This window comes from Centrocercus urophasianus, unplaced genomic scaffold (assembly GCF_019232065.1).
Source record: "Centrocercus urophasianus isolate 14NV4802_14NV808 unplaced genomic scaffold, USGS_Curo_1.0 seq_18, whole genome shotgun sequence".
NCBI classification, from domain to species: Eukaryota; Metazoa; Chordata; class Aves; order Galliformes; family Phasianidae; genus Centrocercus; species Centrocercus urophasianus.
Genome location: NW_024884733.1, coordinates 18,346,430 through 18,367,125, shown reverse-complemented (window position 1 = coordinate 18,367,125; position 20,696 = coordinate 18,346,430). Strand labels below are relative to the sequence as shown.

General features: G+C 36.8%; 1 protein-coding gene across 4 annotated transcripts in view; it reads right to left on the bottom strand.

Annotated features, from left to right (window-relative positions):
• Positions 1 to 7,140: 7,140 nt before the first annotated feature.
• Positions 7,141 to 20,696, bottom strand: part of USP33 (ubiquitin specific peptidase 33) — a 35,582-nt gene continuing 22,026 nt past the window's right edge. For all 4 annotated transcript variants that reach the window (XM_042819593.1, XM_042819595.1, XM_042819596.1 and 1 more), the window contains exons 16-24: positions 20,115 to 20,160; positions 19,226 to 19,406; positions 17,953 to 18,079; positions 16,552 to 16,721; positions 15,253 to 15,334; positions 12,527 to 12,635; positions 11,353 to 11,455; positions 10,522 to 10,590; positions 7,141 to 8,206 (exon numbers count right to left, since the gene is read on the bottom strand). In XM_042819593.1, the coding sequence (XP_042675527.1) occupies positions 8,049 to 8,206; positions 10,522 to 10,590; positions 11,353 to 11,455; positions 12,527 to 12,635; positions 15,253 to 15,334; positions 16,552 to 16,721; positions 17,953 to 18,079; positions 19,226 to 19,406; positions 20,115 to 20,160 (1,045 nt within the window). In that variant the 3' untranslated portion in view covers positions 7,141 to 8,048. The remainder of the gene's footprint in view (positions 8,207 to 10,521; positions 10,591 to 11,352; positions 11,456 to 12,526; positions 12,636 to 15,252; positions 15,335 to 16,551; positions 16,722 to 17,952; positions 18,080 to 19,225; positions 19,407 to 20,114; positions 20,161 to 20,696) is intronic.

Below are 20,696 nucleotides of genomic sequence, written 5' to 3'. Positions count from 1 at the left end.
GGGAAGCGCGGCGCCGCTCGCGCGTGCGGCTGAGGCAGCAGCGGCTGGGGCGCGGCGGGATCGCTGCGGGCGGCGGGCTGCCGGCTGCGGGCTGCCGGCGGGCACCGCTTCCCGGAGCGCGCGGCGGGGGCCGTGCTGCCGGGAGAGCCCTTCCCCTTCTCAGCCCAGAAAGCGCTGCTCCGCGGATCCCCGTCCTGCGCTCTCTGGACGGTGGCTGAAAATCAACCGTTCACGTTTTTTTTTTTGGCATCCTCCTCGTTCCCTGCGAGTCAGCCTGTTTACGTGGTGGGACTTTATTTACCGATGCCTTTTCCCAAGGGGAGAGGATCTATCGTGTAACTCTCGTTCTCCTCTAACCCCGCTGTTATGGGGGAGGCTTTTTTTTTTTCTCATGTATTTGGTGAGCTTCAGGTAACGAGGATCAAAATATTCCAGTTTTCTATGTAAATGCTTATGAAAGGCAATAAAAACATTATAATAGGAACCTCTACCAACTCTGCAAATTACTGGAAAATCCTAGACTAAATAAGCTTTCTGTAATAGAAGATTACCTAGAAAAAAATATTTTCAATTTCTTTTAAGGAAAGGCGCTGTGGCGGTCAGACTGATTGTGCTTCTGTAAGGAAAGGATCTTTTCCCATTTAACAACACCATAATTGCCCCAATTACTAGTCTGGCCATGCAGTCCTGCAGTCTGCATAAAAACCTCAGTTGCTTTTCCACTTTCCCGAGCGGTTTCCACTTTTCCCTTCTTCTTGTTGACTTGGAAATCCTGCAAAGGGATTCAAAACAACAGAAATCCCACAAGAGGGAGAAGGAAATTTTTGTTGTTGACTCTGCTGCTGTTTTCATGTAGCTTTCTGTCTGTGTGCCCAAATCTTAAAGAGCAGTGGAGCCTTTTGTGTTGTTATTGCAGAAGCACCTGTAAGCATTGACTGCGATCAGTGCAGAAATATGTTTGCTCAGCTCAACAGCTGCAGCAGTTGAAGACATTATTGCATTGCAGCCAAGTGCTAGCGCTTTCACAGTAGAACTGAGTGTTCTCACAGCAAAATCTATTGTATTTTGTTCAAGTTCCCATGGCTGCCGAAGGGCGCAGTTGAGCAATACAGCAGAGCTGATCTGACAGCCCGCTGACACAAAGCAGCACCCTTTCCCCACACCCTCCCCCCCTAACTGCACTGGTGCCCATCTGAACACCCAATAAATCAGATCTTTAAGATACCAAGGAGCTGTTCCCATTTCTGGGGCTTTAATAACCTAAGAAATAAACTGCTTTGGATGATGGACAACAGAGGCAGCATGTGAGAAGTTGGGGCAAAGGTGTTGCCAGCAGTGGGGAGGAGCGGGACTACTCTCTCTTGGCAGAAGATACTTTTTGGCAACAAGTTTGAACCAGTCCAACCATATTGCCTTACCACACCCGAGACCAGGATTCGCTTTGAATTCACTGAGGAGTGTCTAAATGCTAAGCTCTGCTATCTTCCTTAAGAAGCAATAATATCTAGTGATGAGATGATAACAGAGCAACCGTTGTTAATGGCACAGTGCTTTTGGTAATGGCTCCTGTTAATGAAGGGGATGCTCCTGGGCTGTGCTCCACCTCTATATGCCCCTGCTTTCACTGGAATGAATCCAGCAATTGCGTACCCACAGGGCAGTTTGGCTCAGCAAGCCTCCTAAAGGAAAATAACTATATGTAAAGAGGAAAAAAAAAAAAAAAAAAAAAACAAGCCATGCAGAATAAGGAGATCAAGCATACTTACTATGCTTATTCTTATTATACTTATTGTCTCCACCCAAGAAAACTTACATTTAAACCCTGAGAAACCTGCTTTGTTTGAAGCTGGTTGGATGGAGCTCTACTTTGACTCTGTTGTCCCCACAATTCAAACTTTTTCTATTTGTTCATGCTATCTGGCAGCTCCTTTCCTGCAGGAGGCTGTAGTAGCTTCTAAACAATTCCTAAGCCTATAGGAATATGGTCCTGCCCAGCACCATCACATTTCTGTAACACATTTCCCCTTCCCCAGCTACTTATATAACCTACCTAATCCATAAGCTTTGGTACAACCATTTTATCCGTCAGCAAGTTATGCCATACACCAATAACTGGTAACTATATTTTGCTGTGGGCAGCCTCAAGTAATTCACAATGCAGTAGCAACCCTTCTGGCCTTGCCACTGGTGGTAGTAAAAAACAAAACAAAACCATTCTGAGCAAGGGAAAACTGTGTTAATGGCAGCTTTTCCTCATGTTACAATGGGACAAGCTAAAAAAGAGTCAGCCCCACCTGTAAAGTCACTATTAGCCACAAAATGAGATCCCCACCATTTCACTGGAGCCCCTGCTCATATTTGTGCATAGAGCACAAGACCATAAGGTCCAGAACTGACAGAGCTGTTACGGGACTCATGCTTTCAGTGGTAGCATCACTGTTTCCACCTATTTAACATCAACAAACAGCATAACTGCTTTTCCATTATTAAAGCAAATGTGTTTTTTTTTTTTTTTTTTTTTTTTTTTTTTTTTTTTTTTTCCTAACATTTGTCAAAACAAAGCTCACTCTGCACAGTTCAGCACAATTGAGAAACTGATCTGAAGGACAGCTAGGTTAGTTATGGTATTTTTCCAGTATGCTCCAAGAAGGGCATTTGCCTACCCGATGCTGCTATTAAACACAGGGTTTATGGTCTCAGCCACTGCTCCAAGATCTATGCTGGCTCTACAGCATCATGCAGAAGGGAGATTACAGTTGAATTCTTCTCTGTAGTTCAGCTCAGGCTTATTTGCTGTTATTCAAGAGAGCTGTATTGGACTGAGTAGTTTGTGGGGAATTGCTTTGGTGGCTGCACAGTAAGTCCTGGTCAAGAGCAGAGACTTCCTGAAGCCAGTTGAGCCCAAACCTAATAAACCATCCTGAAATGGATGAGGGCTAGCTCAGCACAACTCACTCTTAGCTAATCAACTCAGTCTTAAACCAATCAGAAAACTTACTTATTCATTCAGCTTATGAGTTTCCTATTGCAGTATCAAGATCCCGTTGCTTAAATCTACCCATAAACAACCTTTACAAGGAAACCTCTCATAAGAATCCATACAATCAATGCGTGATCTGTTCCTCACAAATGGACTTTTTTTTTTAATCTGCATATCTCAGCTGACACACTGTTAGGAGAGAAAAATTTTGTGATAATACCAGCTTTTTAATGAAAAGTATGACTCAGCTATTGTAAGCAAACAACTGTAATTTTAGATGCAGTATAAACAGGGCCATTTTTACCTTATGATGTGGCAGTGCTCACACGTTTACAGAGGATAAAAGCTTTATCGCCTTGTTGAATCACTGAAAGCTAGGCTGAAGCTATTAACTTAAGACCAGCCAAGTGTTTTAAATGGCAATATCTATTACAGAATGTATGCAAGAAAATAAGTTATGTTTTTTCTCTTTTCGACCCCAACTCCAAAAGGATCCAATAAGATAAACTGAGTTTGTAAATAGATAATTTTGGTGAAATAATGTTGAAAGCAATTTGTCCCTCTTTGTGACACTTCAGAAGTCTAGAATTCTTACTTTGCTTCCTGCTACTAATTGTCAGCTCTGGATGGCTTAAGTATAGAGGGAAGCCAGAAAAGCCATCTGTTTGGAAGAATGAAAAAGCCTAGTTGTTTTACTCATTTCCTGGGCAAAATGAAGAGCTGAAAGGTTTTCAGTGAGAAAACTGCTTAGACTGCACTAAGCCAGATGTACACAGGGAATTCAAAAGGAATAAATGGAACAGGATTTTCTTAGTTTGGTGTAAAATGATTGTATGGCAAGTAAGAAGAATCTGCTTGTTTCTTCAATCAGATAATCTGAACAATTTTTGTACATTTTCCAAATCTCAGGTTTGCTTTTCTAAATTAGCTTATGTGTGAATACTGATTAGAAACAATTGTCTGTAACGCGAAATGGAAAGAAGCTCCTTGCATTTAGTCCTTCTGAGAAATCACAGGATAACTTGTGTTACTAAAAGCCAGTTACTTTCTGAGCTTTGAATCTGAAAAGCAGGATTCTTACATAATGCATTAGCACTGCGCATTAAATTACACCAGATTTCATAAGAAAACATCAGCCATATTTAACTTCTGCTCCACAAATCAAAATTGTTACATCCACTTAATGTATTCTCTAGCTAAGCATATTCCTTACTCTTTTTGCTGATACCCCACTGCTGATAGGACAAGCTGCTAACTGAACAGCTAGTCATATGAAACTAGCCTGCTGTAGGGTTGAAAAAATACAGGATCATACACACTCGCAGAAGGCTCGAAATATAAGTTCTTTCAGATATCACTGAATGTTGTCCTATGCTGAAAGGACAGACTTCTTTGAGTATTCTGTGCCTCCAAATTAGGGACTAACACTACTACTTGTTGGCTCCAATCTTCAGACATCTCCACTTCGATAGCCTGGTCAGAAGGTAACTCCAATCAGCATAGCTCTATTGGCAGAGCAGTCAGAATTCCCATGACTATTCCCAAGCAACTCCCAGGCAAAGCAAAAAAGACTAGAACTTCCACATGAAATACGGTTTTGTGGGGGAAAAGAGATTAAATTGAAATAAATAAACAAATAAATAAATAAAAATAAAAAAGAAGCTTCCATGCAACCACATATAGTAGGTTGCAAGTCACAGTACAGTATCTAGAAGATAGAGCAGTAAAGTTCTAAGCCAAGATCTCCTTATCACAGCCAGGGACGTGTGGCAACAAAGGGTGTATCTGTTCTCTCCTGAATTCAGATTTGGCAGATTTCGTACCAGAGAGATGTTACCCTACAGCAATTTTTGTTAGATGCATACAAACATGTTTTTGCTGCATTCATGCATTTCAACAGTTGACAACGACAACACTTCTCAAAGTATGCAGTTACCAAAATTGACTGTGATCTTGTCTGATACGCATTAGTAAAAACGCTTTTTTGCTCCATTTAATCTTCCCTTGATAGAGTTACTGAACATTGCATTGAATCTCTAAGTTTCCTAGCAAGCTTTCAGGCTGACAGAAAGACTGACACCCATTATAGAATTCCAGAGTCATTTATCTGTTTAAAAACGTAAACCTTTATCTGATGCATCTACTCAAGATCACTATTCCAGAGCAGAAACAAAAATAGTTACTGTAGTGCCTCCAGCCAATTAAGGAACAGGAGAAATAGACTGTGCATTTCAAACATAAATTGATACAAACACATCACCATCATCAGACATAGGACTAATATAGATTCAGCCTACAGAAACAGTTTTCTGAATAAAAAAAATGAATTTTTATCATAATCATCTCTAGAACTTCCTCCATCACCTAATATTCCAGAAACAAGAAGACAGGCTTATAAGTCAGTAAAAGATCCCAGTAACAAGGAATAATTTTACAACTAACTTGCTTCATTAAGCATACTACTTAGCTCTGAGCTCTCAAGTATACTGTAGAAATGCCTTGTTTTGCTACTAATTCAACAGCTCTTTGGTTCATCTTTTTGCCCCCAGTTATACATTCACTTACTTTACACAATATCTGAAGCATCCTTCTGGATGCTGGAGGTTCCAATAAACACTTAGCTAAACTACTTGCGATAAATAAATAGACAACAACAAACCCTGAAAAACACAGAGAGCGCAAACTTTCAGCTATTCAACTCCTCAGGCAGTTTTCTCCAGAAGACAGAGTTAAAGTGACCAGACTGAACAGCAGTCTGTTGAGTTAATAGCTCAAATCTAGACTCCCAAGCCTCAAAAAACGCCTCCACTGAATTTTCCCTTCATGAAATGACAGCTTCCATGGCATCCAAACACACTGCTGTCTTTCCTCAACTGGAAACAAATGGCCAAACAATCTAAGAAGACTGGTTAAAGGCTTATGGAGAAAAATCATTTCTATGCCCCCTTTCTGAGATACATTCTTCCTCTGCCTATTAATCAGATCTCTCTTCACAGTGCAGGTTTTTCTCCTGTAAGCACTGCAGTGCTGCATGCCTTCCACTATACACAAGTAATCCATCTGGAGTTCTCCCACACTGTCTTATTTTAAAAGGCTATTTCCATTTCTGTGGCATAAAATCCTTCATAAAGTTCTCTAAGTGCTAAAAACAAGGCAGTCATCTTTTTGGAACCATCTTAAACACAGACACATTTAATCCCTGCAAACTTGGGAATTTCCTTTTTTGTTAGCATGACAAATAGTTGTAGTGTGAGGATGCCTGTCACTGAGGTGACAGAGGAACTTCACAACTCAGCTAGTTTGAAGCATCTCATTAGTGGTTTATGTACACCACAGTTCGGGACTGCAGTGGAAAAAAATTCTGCAGAACTGCTAGACTATTAGAAACCTAGAAATATTTCTATCTAAACCTGAGTCACCATTACTGAGGGAGATATTCCTACTCATTTAAGAAAACTGGGAGCAGTACATATGAAATCTCACAATCAAGCACAGCACCAAGTAGGGCAGAATAATTACCTCCTGTGCCTTGCATCGGATGTTTTTTGTTTGTTTGTTTGTTTTGCTTTGTTTTTTTTCCTCTACAATTGGATTTTGACTCTTTGTCTGATCTGCTGTAATACCCAGAATATCTGACACAGAACTGCTTCATGCCTTGGACAAGCTAATATCCCCAGCATCAAGCCTTTCTTCCTTTGCAATTTTTACTGGGGCAGTCTGTTCTATTCAACCTCCTATCCAACACATCAGTAGTTTAGGTTATAGGATACTGGGACTCTTACAGGAGGCTTTTTAACCACGATGGCTTTAAGTACTTATAAAGTACAACACAAGTTTCATTTTATACTAGATATAAAACTAGCCAGAAGAATGTTACATCAGTACTTTTCAAACAAGCTATACAACTGTCTACATCATTGCCTCAATATAAAGTAGCCAGGAAATATATGGGTGTGGGAACAATATCACAGTATTACTCCAAGGTTTTTATACTGATGTAATAAATGAAAAACATTTGAGAAAGCTTCCAACCCCTCCCCACGTTAAGGTTGTTTTTCCCCCTCCACCCCTTTTTTCCCCCCAAAAAAACCAAACAAGTAGCCTCGAATAACACTGCTTATTTGTTAACCATCAGGCCAAGAAAAGACTAAGTGCCATTCTGCATTCCAATCTGACTCATTTAGTAAAGTTTTGCAATATATACATTTCATCCAGCTTTTCACATTATAGGTCATCATGCCAATGAACAATACAATAAAATCTTCAAAAGCAACTATCTGTGAATATAATTCAAGAGACCAGACAATTTAACTTCTGAAATTTATATCACTCATGTCCATAATCATTTTACATTTCACATTTCATGCTCTCAAACGTTACCTTAGAGAAGACTACATCTTTTTTCTCACAAATATTATTAATGCTAGCAGGTTTGTAGACTTACAGAAGCCTAAAGATGCAGAACTGAGCAGGTAATAACTTATGACATTCGCGGACTAAAACAATATTCAACCTACATTAATGTTTGATCCATTCAAATATGTTAAGTATTTGGATGTTACTCATTTTATATACTTACAGTGCAAAATAAGTGAGAATTTTTTTCCTGAGCATTTAAGAAATTAAAATCCTTTTTCTTTATCAATGATTACAATCCATTTAGAATATACTCTCCTTATACCTAGCATTGTCAAGACTTTACAATCAAGAAGGCAGAAGTTCGTAGGCATCAGAAGCCCAATCAGGAGGGTTATATAACATCTCTAGAACTTTGCTCCCATTTTTCAAGTCTAAGGATATAACAGGTTTTTGACTTACACTGAAAACTCCAGAAATGACAGTGTTTTCCACTGATCAAACACTTCAAGAACAAACTACACACTTTCCAAAACAGAAACAGTCTTCATTTAAACAAATTGCAATGTATATTTCAACTTACACTTCGGTAGTTAATGAATGCCCAGTGAGATGTGCCTCCAATACACAAGAGAATAAAACTTTTAGGAATGTATTTTGGGCATTTTGTAAGGAAGCTGGATTCCTTACAAATTCGTCTTTTCCTCAGTAGCTACAGACAGTGAGTTTCTAATTCAATCTTCTCTTCTGTTTGCAAGATATCAGGTTCTACTGTAGGAGCAGGTGGTTTGTGTATAATCTCTGGGCCTCCACCATAGATTGACTGAAGAAAATTCCATGTTTCTTCAGATATCTGTCCAGAATCTGCACCTGCAAACATTTTAAAAGTTTTAATTACTATTTAAAACAGTTCTATCGTGACTCTTCGAAGCTTTTAACAGATACAAGAAGAAAAACATATTTCAAATTTAACAATAATCTAATTTGCACTTTTTCCTTTGCCAGCAACCAAACACAAGGACTTTTTTGTATTAACATTGTATTTCTTCATTCTTACAACTTATCTGCTCTCAAAACTATCCAGTTCTTAACACACCCCAAATACAAAACACATGAAGCATTTTATCTGAAATGTATCCATCAAGCTAACTGATAGGTCTTAGAGTCGGGGGGCTGCTTCCTGCTATGGAAGGATTCACATTAACAAAAATTCCCATCCATTACTGTGTAAACTGCAAGGATTCAAGCTTTGTGTGCCAAATAAATAATAGTGATCACAAAGAATAAAAGTGTGTGGCAGTGTAATGAGTCAGGCTGACTTCTTTCTGTTTACTTAAGTCTCTGTTTATCATCTCTTTCTTCCAGCTAGAGGTTTCTCTGCCTTCCCAGGTCAGCATTCAACAGTCTTTTCTGATTCTCAAAAAGTTTCAGAAGAGCAAGGGAACATCAGCATATTACCCCTCTATGTTTTACCAGAGTAATCCTGTCTGATAAAATTGTAGTGCATTCTTCACATTAACCTAGATAACAAGAGAACAAACTTCTACTCTACCTGAATAAACATCTTTTCTTTAAGCAACTCATTAAAAACTTGCACTACTACAAGTTTCTCGCAATATCCTTTTGTCACTACTATTAAAAAGTTTCAATGAGCCTAATTTCTACTTTAAAAAAAACAAAAAAACAATAGCAAGGCTTCTCTCCCTGTCTCCTATGTTTTCACTCCTTGCCACCTGCTCTAGCAGGCCTCCTCCTAAATTTCCAAAAATAAAAGGTGCAAAGAGCTTAGGTTTGTTTATCCACACCGACTTAGCCATGCAAAGCTTCATATGGAAGTCACGATGCAGATCCTATATCAGTACTAATGAAGTTATGTTTGAATTTTACATTTTTCAGGTACTCAGAAAACAAGTCTGCCTCTGCAGGCACAGGAGTAGTTCATTTCCTTATAAAGCTTCCAGCAGTCAAGTGTAATTGAACAGGCACAGCAAACATCAACTCATTAGAACTGGGGTCAGGAGCACAGGATCACAGAATACTGTTTAGTGGCGCTCGTCTCTTTTTCTTCACAACTTAGAATTTTCCACAGCCTACTCCTCATAATCTCTACCCTAGTTCTACCTAATCTGAACCAAAACAGCTGAAGTTCAGAGTTAATAACTGCCTATTTTAGTATGAATTCTAATCTGATTTTATGTTGCTACTAAACATCAGTCTGATGTTTGAAGACTTACATTTAATTTCTGTGTTGAGAGCTTAAACCATTAAGATGAACTACAAAAACTCATGGGTGCAATAATTCACTCTGTTTTCAGTATGCTTTTCACATTTCACAAGTGGCAAGATTCATGTTGAACCTACTGACCTCCAGTGACTGCCACCTGTATGTCCCTTCAGTATGCTGAAGCATTAAATTAAATTGACTTTCACTTGGTAGCTGGCTTTTTCCCTCAACTTCAACACTGCAATAAATCGAGCATTTTAAATATTATATATAATATATTGATATTGATGTTATGCTTCCAGAGGAAGTCTGAAATCTTCATAAAGATAACCACATTAGATTGTTTTTTTCTTCTGTACCCACAATTATTCAAATAGATGGTTGGTTTTGACCATTTCACTGGAGAATAATTAAGAAAACAAATCCTTGCACGTCAGAGAAAATTTGTAATATACAGCAGTAACTTGCAAAAAAAAAAAATGAGCAACAATATTTAATTATGATTGCCTTCTATCAGAAGCAGCCCTCACTTCAAATTAATTTCAAGATTCAAATAAAAACACACAGATAAGTGACAATCTAAAAGCCAAGCAACTCTAACTTTGAGAAGAGAAACCCAACAAAAACAAAGCAATACAAAGCCTAAACCACAATTTGCCCATTTTAAAGGTACTGTGCATCTCCTTTTAAACTCTCATCCACATTTGGATTAGCCTATTAGAGACATTAAGTCTTTGAGAACGTATTTCTCCCTCAAAAAATGAGCCTTTGAATAACTGCCAGTTTCTCAACTGCAGTCCTAATCTAGTTTTTAGTTCTGAAAACAGAGTACAGATTCATTAGGTATCATCATTTCACCATAACAGTTTGAGGTAAGAATTCATAATAAGTTTACTGAACTTGATAGATCACAATATATCATCACAAGGAACCCAACATTGCAGTAGTGTCAGACACTTACCTTGTTTTAGCACAGCATTTCCACATTTTGTTATTGCAATTTTAGCATTATCAATAGGACCGGGGGGATCTATTGTGACAGAAAGGATGGTTAGGAACAGCGCAAAAAACAAAAGGCAGATTGGAGTTTTCATTTTCAAATGGAAGGAGAAATAGCTAGTTTGTTTACTGCTTGCTTTTTGTACTGCCTCACAGTATGTTTTGTTAACAGATAACCAGAATTTTAATTAAGAGGAAGTTTTCCAAAACATTCATGAGTACAGCACGTCTTCAAGTAACATCAAATTAATCCTCATTTTCACCCCTACCAAAATTGTTCTACATCTTATCTGAGTCTGTTTTATCATTTTATCAATATTTCCATTTCAAATCTTTAGAGGCACCTGAAGAACACTCAAGCTATATTGTTATGGTTGTTACTCAGTTATCTTTAGGTTTTTGCTGTGAGATCACCTTTCCTGCAGAAGCTGCAGCATTATTTATCAGTTTGTACTGCAAAATACATCCTCCCTCATATATCTGTACCCCTGCTGCTGCCTACAACCACCACCCTCCACATCAGCACAAATGTACAATGTTCCTTCCTCAGCTATCCCATTATCCACTACTGTGAATAACCAACATTTGACTGTACTTTGCAATTTGATTCCTGGGCATATTTACAACCCATGAAACCAATGTCTTAGATGCTTGCTCTAAGAACTTTTGTTGCCTTCTCTCGCTGTCAATTCCTCCATCTCTCTACCAAAGTAGAAACACCATGCAAAAATATTGCTACTGTGCAGAAAGAAATAAGAAAAGAACTAGTATTTTGAAATAAAGCATAGCTTACCACTGTCTTTGCCTTTTACAAATCCTTCCCATTCTCTGAACCACTGCATACTGATGCAGTAAAAAGTTGATGAAGATTCTTCTTCTTGGAATGCCCTATAAAGCTGTAAGGAAAAAGGAGCTTTGTTTTCTAGCTGCTTCTTCTTTAAACTCTTTCAACCACTCTAATTATAACAACATAGTACTATACTGCTACAGAACATTTTGAAGAATGACAGGCCATCAGGACAGTAAGTCTTTGGTGAATTCCTGAGATGAGATTGACACAGTGGTAGTAGCCTTCATCTGAAAAAAATGATTTGTTCTCTACTCAAGAACTTTCTTTCTCCTGAGAACAAGAGCAGGCTGGTTCTTAAGCACAAGCACTTACCAGTTAAATGCTACTGGATAATTACTGTATTACTGTAAAGGTCGAACTTTCACATGGCAGAAGAAAGCTGAAGAATTAATTTTGTAAAATTGAAGATTTGCTATCTGTTTTATGTAAGGTTTTTTATGTGATAAACAATATTTTCTTTTTTTTTTTTTTTTTTTTTTTTTCTCCTCCCAATACTCTGAACAGGCCCAATGAGCTCATGCACTAGGACTTTCCACAACTTTTTACCTGCTTTAGATTAAAACATGTTAAGAACTTTGTTCCAATTAAAGCAAATAAATAAAAAAATATATCAATTTGAGCTGTTTAAGTTCCTCTTGCAAGGCAACATCACAGAAGACAGCTACAGACAAAGTTGCAGACTTAAATGCATCAGTGGAAAAAAAAATGTTTCTTAACAAAAAATTATTTCTCGGAGCCCTAAATTTTTTACAAACTTTTTTTTTTTTTTTTTTCTTTAAGAAACTACAGATCATTTTCTTGCACAGGACAGATCACCAGCAGCATATGAAGGAAAGTAGCTTATGTGGCTGCACTCAGTATACATGCTAATGAGAAAATGTTTTGTGTTTCTTAAATTGCCTTTTTTTTATTGAAGTGTATTTCTGCATAATCAATTGTGTGGGGTAGCATAAGAACATTGTTATTAAGAAAGGAAAGGATTCTGTACAGGTATACACACACTTAGTAAAGTCCATTTGTTACAGAAACTGCCTATGAAATTTTGATAACTCCTTGTGTCAAGTGATGAATATCAGATGATGCTGAAAAGTGGAAAGAGTTTTGTTTTTTTTTTTACCCGAATAAACATCTCCAACTCATTTTTCCTTCTTTTTTCAAGTCTTTCAGACTCTATTTGGCAAGTATGACAAACATACAGATGGTTAACAGCTGGTCCTCCTCCATACCTGCAACAGTAAGTAGTGACAGTAAAAATAAATTATTACAGAAAACCACCAAACAAGAAAACAACATCAACATTGGGGAAACCATTATATAAAAAGGATCATGTGGACATCACAAACATCAGCTTCTTACAACATGTGTATCAGACTTCAAATATGCCAGTGATGCTATAGTTGTCATGATTTATCTTCCTAGCTAGTACTATTGTGTACTTAATCCTAAGACATAATCGTATTCAATTTTTTACTACCTAAGGCCAGTTAAATCATCTCAAGATCTTGGCATATCATATATTTCAAAAGGCATTACTTGGAAAAAACATGTTGGTGAGCAGGTATTCTGTTTTATACATATACACAAACTATGTGTGATTTTATTAAAAACCTCTAGGACTGCTTATGGACATAGTCCTTTTCTCTTTTCCAAGACAAACTCTTCATCAGTTCACTACTATTCCAACACTGGTCTCTAACATATTTTTAGTTTTGTTCTTAAGTTATGCTTCATGCATCTCTCCTCCTTTGATTTTTTTGTGCGCATCCGCATACATGAAAGTCTTCAGGGCCGCTGCTACACAGTAGCACAGAATATATAAATGTATGTATATATGCACCACGCAGCTTTAGGAACACGGGCAGCATTGGCTGGTCTGGAAACTACAAGTCTGATGAAGAAAATACCCATGAATGTCTAGCAGCATTAAGAGATGCATTTCTTCAGCGCAAAGGTTACGCTGAAAAACTTGTCGAGATAAGAATATTCCACGTTAGCCATCTTATTTGACTTCTTTTTTTGTCAGTCATACTCTTTTCTCACTGTGCTTCTCTTAAAAACTTTAGATTCTATTTCAAAAAAAACCTTACATCACATAAAATAGCATTCTGCGTGAAGTATTTCACGAAATATGAGTATTTTTTGAGTTTAAACATAACTTAATTTAGAAGTTCTAAACATGCCTTTCCTCCAAACTCCGCACACCTTTTGATCTACAGTTCAACAATCAATAAAAATAATCTGGAATGCTATTTTTCTTACATACAAGAACCCTGTATCTTAACTGAACACTAAAGCATTAATTGAGTCCAACAGCACTTGTATATAAAATTGTATATGAATTGTTTTCTTAAGCCCACTAAATAAATCTTAATAAAGATATATTTTTTAGTAAGTCGTTCAATAAAACACTCACCTACCGCTTAGACTGCATCTCTGGAGACAATGCTGAGTTCAGACTGAAGTTTTAAGTCTTGTGGGTAAGTCCACAAATCTTAACTGAAATATGTCCAGTATAGATCGTACTATTTCATGTTGAAGCAATTCTGTTTCCAAAGATTTTGTAACCAAACAAAAGTATTGCCAGATGAGTAGCAAAATAAATGTGCCTGGGCTTGTACTGATTGGCATCTTGTATGAAAGCCTCAGTAAAAGTCAGCTTTCATCATGTTCATTTTCTTCACACTGAATTCTTCTTACCCACTGTGGCCATGGCACACACTCTTCTATAATTTCCATATAACAATATGACAAAAAGCAAAATAAAGCTTCTTCAGAGCTATTCTGTATTGAAGAGTACATGTGCTGGTCAGGAGACCAGACAAAAAGGATGAATTATTTTTGCTAAATATTTATGTCTTTTCTCTACCTACTACTAGGTTACTCACAAAATCCTGGGTACCCTGCTGTCTTTGAGACCTTTCTATCAAACGGTTTAAGTTCGACATCAGAGTTTACCAAGAAAACTCTGAAACTGTCAGTTAGTTGGAAGAAAAATTTAGTAGTCTAGAAAAGTGGAAGCAAGCTGAAGAAAATACTGTTTCTGTTTTTCCCCTTGCGGTTACCAAAACACAAACAGAACTTCACCTAGAGTGCTTACACAGTCAGAAATTAACAACCAAGTTTACTTAGTGCAGGTGCAATACAGAGGCCTGTACTGCAGGTTATTAGGAAAACTCTTCTACAGTTTCCTATTACGTTAAAAGGATATGTATCTTAAGAACCCCTCATTTATAAGCAAGCACTTACACCTGACCTAGATGAAAAAGCATGGATTATTAATATGGAATGTTTATATCCAAGTTGTTTTGAAACAGTGCTGGCAGCTGAAGCTATACATTCAAAGCCAGCATAAAATAAAAGTTGTTTCCAGCCAATAAGAGAACAGGAAGCTGCTACAGAGAGTTCTTTCAGAATACCTCTTGAAAGCATACTTCTTCTGACCTACTTTGAATCATTTTGCACATACCATACATGTTTATTAGTTTAATGCTCGAGCATTATCCCAGTACCACTCCACTCTATGTTGGCTTCTAGAATTACCTTGCACAAGCAAATTATATAAACTGGCAGTCTGCCATCCCTTCACTTAGCTTTGTGCTTAGAGTACGTGTATTTTTCTGAGTCACTAACTCTAGAAGTCTCTTTGTGCTACATGGAACATATTCACTCTGAAACTAAGACTGCATCTCTGAAGAATACATTTTGACTAAAGCGACACTGATGAGCCCACAAGTTTCTCTGAGATACTAATTGCACTAAACGTAGAACTTTTACCTTGCTGTTGGGCATGTATTTTCTCTCAAGCTGTATCACTGATTTTTTCAGTTGCACTGCAAAACTTACCTGCTATACAGATTATCCCATATATTTTGAGGAAGCATTACAACCAGGTCTTCTATGAAGCTAGCTTTGTGGGGAGGAACGCCTGCAGAAGCAGAAAAGAAAGACAATTTTTACAAATTCCATATTAAGACATTTTGGGAGAGAGTTTACAGTACAGCCTACTTAATACCTGCTTTCAATAAATTCAAAGAAATCAAAGAAATGGTGCGAAAAAAGTTTCATCATACTGAAACACATGACTGTATTCAGTAAGACCACTCTCACTGTAGGTTTTTATGAGGTTAAAAAGTTTATAACAGAAGCAGAAGCAAACGACAGGAGAAATTAAAGGGCTAGAATCCTTTTTAAAACACTGATTGCAAAATGCTTCTTAAGGTACACAGTTAAATGGTACGAGTGCTGAATTACTGTCTATGCAAGTAAACAAGTTACATAAGAGTCTTCTCAAAATTTACTTGCTATAGGCATTTTTTTAATTACTTCAAACAACATGAATTCTTGAAAGCATTGAAATGCTGAGGGAGGAAAAAATAGAGGGGCTTGCAGAATCAGAAATGTTGAGCTGAAGTCTACGGTTAGCAGCGACAGGATTCTTTGATTAGGGGAAAATCTAGTAGCTGTAGCACTAGTACAAGTCATCTGCTGTAACCACGCAGAAGGAAAAGCACAGCCACAATGGCTCCCATATATACACACTATGAATGGCTAGAGGGGCACAATATCCCTACGTTAAAAGTTTGGTTCAGCAGCAGGTGAAGCATCTCTGAATGCTATTCTAATATAAGGGCATTTTATGTTAGAGAATAGCTATAACAATGATATAGGTTTTGTCATAATATTTAATTTTTATTAGCATTTAGCACAAAGTAAGGTTTTTATGCTCCCATACAAAATATAACATCTACTACTTTACTTACAACACTTCTATCTACTGGACACTCTCCAACAGATCAATTTAAAACCTTCCCATTCTTTCTAGCACATAGCTAAGGAAAATATTGGCAGACCTAAGCACTGTGGATGATGACAAGATTTTTAAAATGGGAATATAACTGTTTATTAAAAAAAAAAAAAAAAAAAAGCAGATAAGGTAATTTGTTCCTCTCTAAAAGGAACAAGAAAGCTTACCTACAAAATGCTTAAATAAAAATAAAACGTGGAGAGAAAAAAAATAGGAGGACTTCATACAAGATGAAGCTTGATGATTCTTGAGGTGCCTCCCAACCCAAGCCATTCTATGATAATTTACTTAATTAAAACAAGCCTATATCCCTATATGGCTACAAGTTGATGTCTCACCTCCATGCATACAAAGGAAGTCATTATTTGAAATTGGTCCTGGCTCTGCAAAAGTCTTGAATTTATTTAACCACTGTCTTGAAATATAGAACTGCAGAAGACTTGGTTCCATCATATTCAGTAGACTTGATATTCTCCGTCTCTCTCGCTGAGCTTCTTCATTACTCTTCCTATTACAGAAATAATAATCATTACATAAAGATACATTCTTGTGTAAAGTGCAGACGGTTTACTTCGTGGATAAAGAAAACAGACTTTCAAGTAAATTACCAGGGCTACAGATGTACATCAAGCTTTCACTGGTGTGATGTAGTTTACTTAACTTGAAAAATCTCTCATACTTCTCCTGTGTAGCTAAAGCCACCACCAAAATGCATTGCAAAGAACTTAGAGGGTCACATTACAGAATTACATGCCACAAGTACTTTCCAGATGTAACTCAAAAACGTATACATACTGCCAACAAGCTTTTTAGATATTCTTTCAGCACTTTTCTATTTTGAATGCGTGGCAGCATTTTATGGCTTCATTCTTTTTTAAAACCAAACTTTAAGAACAGTGTTCTTTCATTCTTTTATTTTAATGCATTTGCCCACAATTGAGTTCAGTGTTCTCGCTTGGCAATGCAACACGACTTCCACACTCCTTTTAGAAAACCTTTGAGTCAGACTCAAAGGCATAGCTCAGATGGTGGCAGGCATGCATGATCCCAGTAGAAACATTATCAGAGCACATCTTATTTCTTCTGCAACTCTGACACAAGCTTTTTTGCAGTCAACTTTCCAGGGAAATTTGATGCTAATAACTCAATTTTCAAATTCTAAATTTCTGGTAAGTCGCTTTTATTAGCTTAAGTACAAGAATTCTCTAGAATGAAGATGATAATAACATGACTTCTTGCCTTTCATTTTGACTTTCAGGAAAATACTAGTCTATAAAATTCCCTGAAATTAAATTACAACACAGTAAAATCCCTGTTGTTCCATATCCCATCTGCTGAAGTTTCCATGATCCCCTTTAGAGCTCTAACATCGGAGTCAGTGTGCTAAATTTGTAACGCAGAACTCTTTTCTGCTAATTGAGAACTACGCAGTTCTTAGAACTAGTAATGAATTATTTAGAGCTCTTTCTAGTCATCTTAATATATGTTTTTTTAATTTGTACAGATTTAGATTTCATTTTGACTGTGTACGTGTTTTAGCAGTCATAGAGCAAGTGTTAAGGTCATAACTGAACAATTATGTTTCTCTCCAATACAGGCTTTTCTGATAGGTCCAATTCTTCTCTAGTAATTCTTGGAGAGCAGCTAATTTCTGAAAGCTGAATGAGAAGACTTGATTGCTTAAAAAATTCTTTACACGCCTGACTAATACTTTTATCATCGTACTTTTAATTTCTTACCTGTAGAAGAGCACATAGGCTTCTGCATTTTGCACTGTGGATTCTGAAACCTCTGTGACACTTTGGTCATCAAATTCATACCACAAATTATTTAAATTGTTTCGGCAATAAGCTATATAATGTCCACCTAGAGCATTAGAACCAAGAGTTACTAGTTAGTGTGCAAAGCTGCCATTTTTCTTCATTTTCATGCAAAGCAGATCAAGTACAAAAAAGGCCAGTCTTTTGAATCAGAGAAATACCAACTTGCTGGCAAGTCAGGACCTGAATATTACATTTTCTCAAGTTTAAGATCAGTCTTCCTTTCTTCCTGCTGCATTTCTATCAGCCAGCAGAAAGTCAGACAACATTTTCAGCATACTGAAGCAACAGAGACTCTTGCTTGAACTCTTCAAGCAACGTCATCTAGCATATTCCTAAGTCACAACATTCAAATCATAATGGGGCTGTCAAACAATTCCACAATGACCTCTTTATATCTCATACTTTTTAATAGAAATTAGCACAGATGTGTAACTGCTATCTGATACCAAGACAATGCATTATTTTGAATACTATTCATAATACATTTTAAATTATAGTATAATTTTAAAATACATATCCCAATAATTAAGTATCAACTAAACTGATTAATAGAAGTATCCTTCAGCAAGCTCCAAATAGTATCCCAGAAAGAATAGTGGCAAAGCAACATCATTACAGAATGAATACCTCAAGTCTGGGGAACAGAAGGGATTAGGTAACTTTTATAAAAACCTATGAAGTTTAAGGCTTCCAGCTTTAAACCTTCCTTTCTCCGATTTTCTGTATCTTAAAAACGCTGAAAGTGCTAAGGCAGAAATGAACCCAACAGAAAGCATTAAGAAGTTAATGCTACTCTCATCACAGTCCACTCCCTATTGTGGGGTGAACTGACAGAAATCATCCAAAAGAATGGTTATCTTAGTTCTGCTTTGGAAATTTCATTTCAAATAAAGTAAGGTATACAAAGCATCAAAATCTCTAGACAAACAACAGTTATGTAGAACAGCTAGCCAATTAACTGCTGGGATTCATCGTTATTTGTACTGTTCACTACAATAGTATATATACTTTTATATGTAGTATTTCAGAAACTTGTTCTTTTTTCTTTTTTTTTTTTGTACTACAGAACTTAACTCCAACATTAAACTTAACCACTCTCAACTATTCAACTCTTCAGTACATGAACATTATTTTTAAACAAAAGTGCTGATGTAAATAATAAATGCAAAACATTTAACCTTATACTTACTGCTGGCAGTTCCATGATGGCAGATGACAGATAGGAGATCATAAGTCACTATCTGAGCTGGACTGTCCTTCGCAAGGAAAGGCTGAAGATCAAGGCCTTCCAATGGAAAGGACACATGGGTTCCAATTTTTGTGGAAAACATAAGTTCATGCCTAAATCTTTTGAGATGAATGCACAGTATCTGTAAGAAGGATCAACAGAATCGCTCACTCACTGCTGTCTGATTTTTAACAACAATAATTTAACGTGCCATCTTTGTTTTATTGTCCCAAAAGGATCCCTTTTCTCTGTGATCTAAGAAAATTATCTCAAGATCCGCATTCCACAAATACGTTATTTTAATCAACTGAAGCTCAAGAAATTTCAAAAGGAATTTGTAATTTTATTAAAGACTTATTTTACTATCAGTATAATGAGACAGTCCTGAACTGATACTTACACTGATGCAGCAGTAAAGACATACCTTTTCCTTAATGGACATATTTTCAATTTCACCATGAGACATTAATTCTTGATTATTGCAGACACTGACTCATGTTTTTAGGTATAAGATTGGATTACTTTTAGTACAAAAAAATTTCAAGTATGACTTATTGAAGAAGACTTCTACAGCATAAGTTAAATAGCACAGCCAGAACAGATCAGAGTATTAAGTTCTGCAGGCTGAGAACAACAGAGGAAAAAAACCCAACACATCCTGCAAATTTATTTGTTTTATGCACCAGGTTCACATTCTTTCACTTCTTAAAAAAAAAAAAAAAAAAGCAACACGAAGATACGCTTTTATCATGTCACATTATAAACACAATTTTCCATATGCAACTCATCAGTCTTACCACATTATTAATCAAGCAGAAAAAGTGTTTTAAAGTCTAAGTAATAACAGTACCTCAGGAAATTTTTGCACTTTGCAGAATTTCACTCCATTTCTTAACCTAGGGAAAGAAAAGATTAATCCACACTTAGTTCTGAGGTTTTTTTGTGCGCGTGTATTAGATCAGCAAAAGACACAATGAAAATTAAGCTGAACATTAGTAAGACAAAATATTTCTAGAGTGTAGGCTAGAAATGAAATAGCCAAAACGATATAAACAACAATGCTTCAGAAGAAAAGGACAATCTATACTGATGAAAAATTCAAAGCAGTAACTACAAATAGCCAAATTCCATCTAAGAGTTTGTCTTAGCACAAGGAAAAGAACTTCAAGCTTCAGCAAAAGGAAAAAAAAAAAAAGAAATATACTAAGTTTATTTTTAACAGATTATCTACAGCAGACCACCAGTTACATAGCAAGGAATAGTGCTCCTTTTCCATACAGGGCTCGGAGCAGCCTTCGGACCACTTAAAGTTCACGTGTCTATTTCCATCAATATAGATATTCATTTATTATCACACACACACTGAAGAGACCTACTGCATCTCGATGCAAGCTTGGCAGTAATACAGAGCCAAAAGCTTTTTATTTTATCA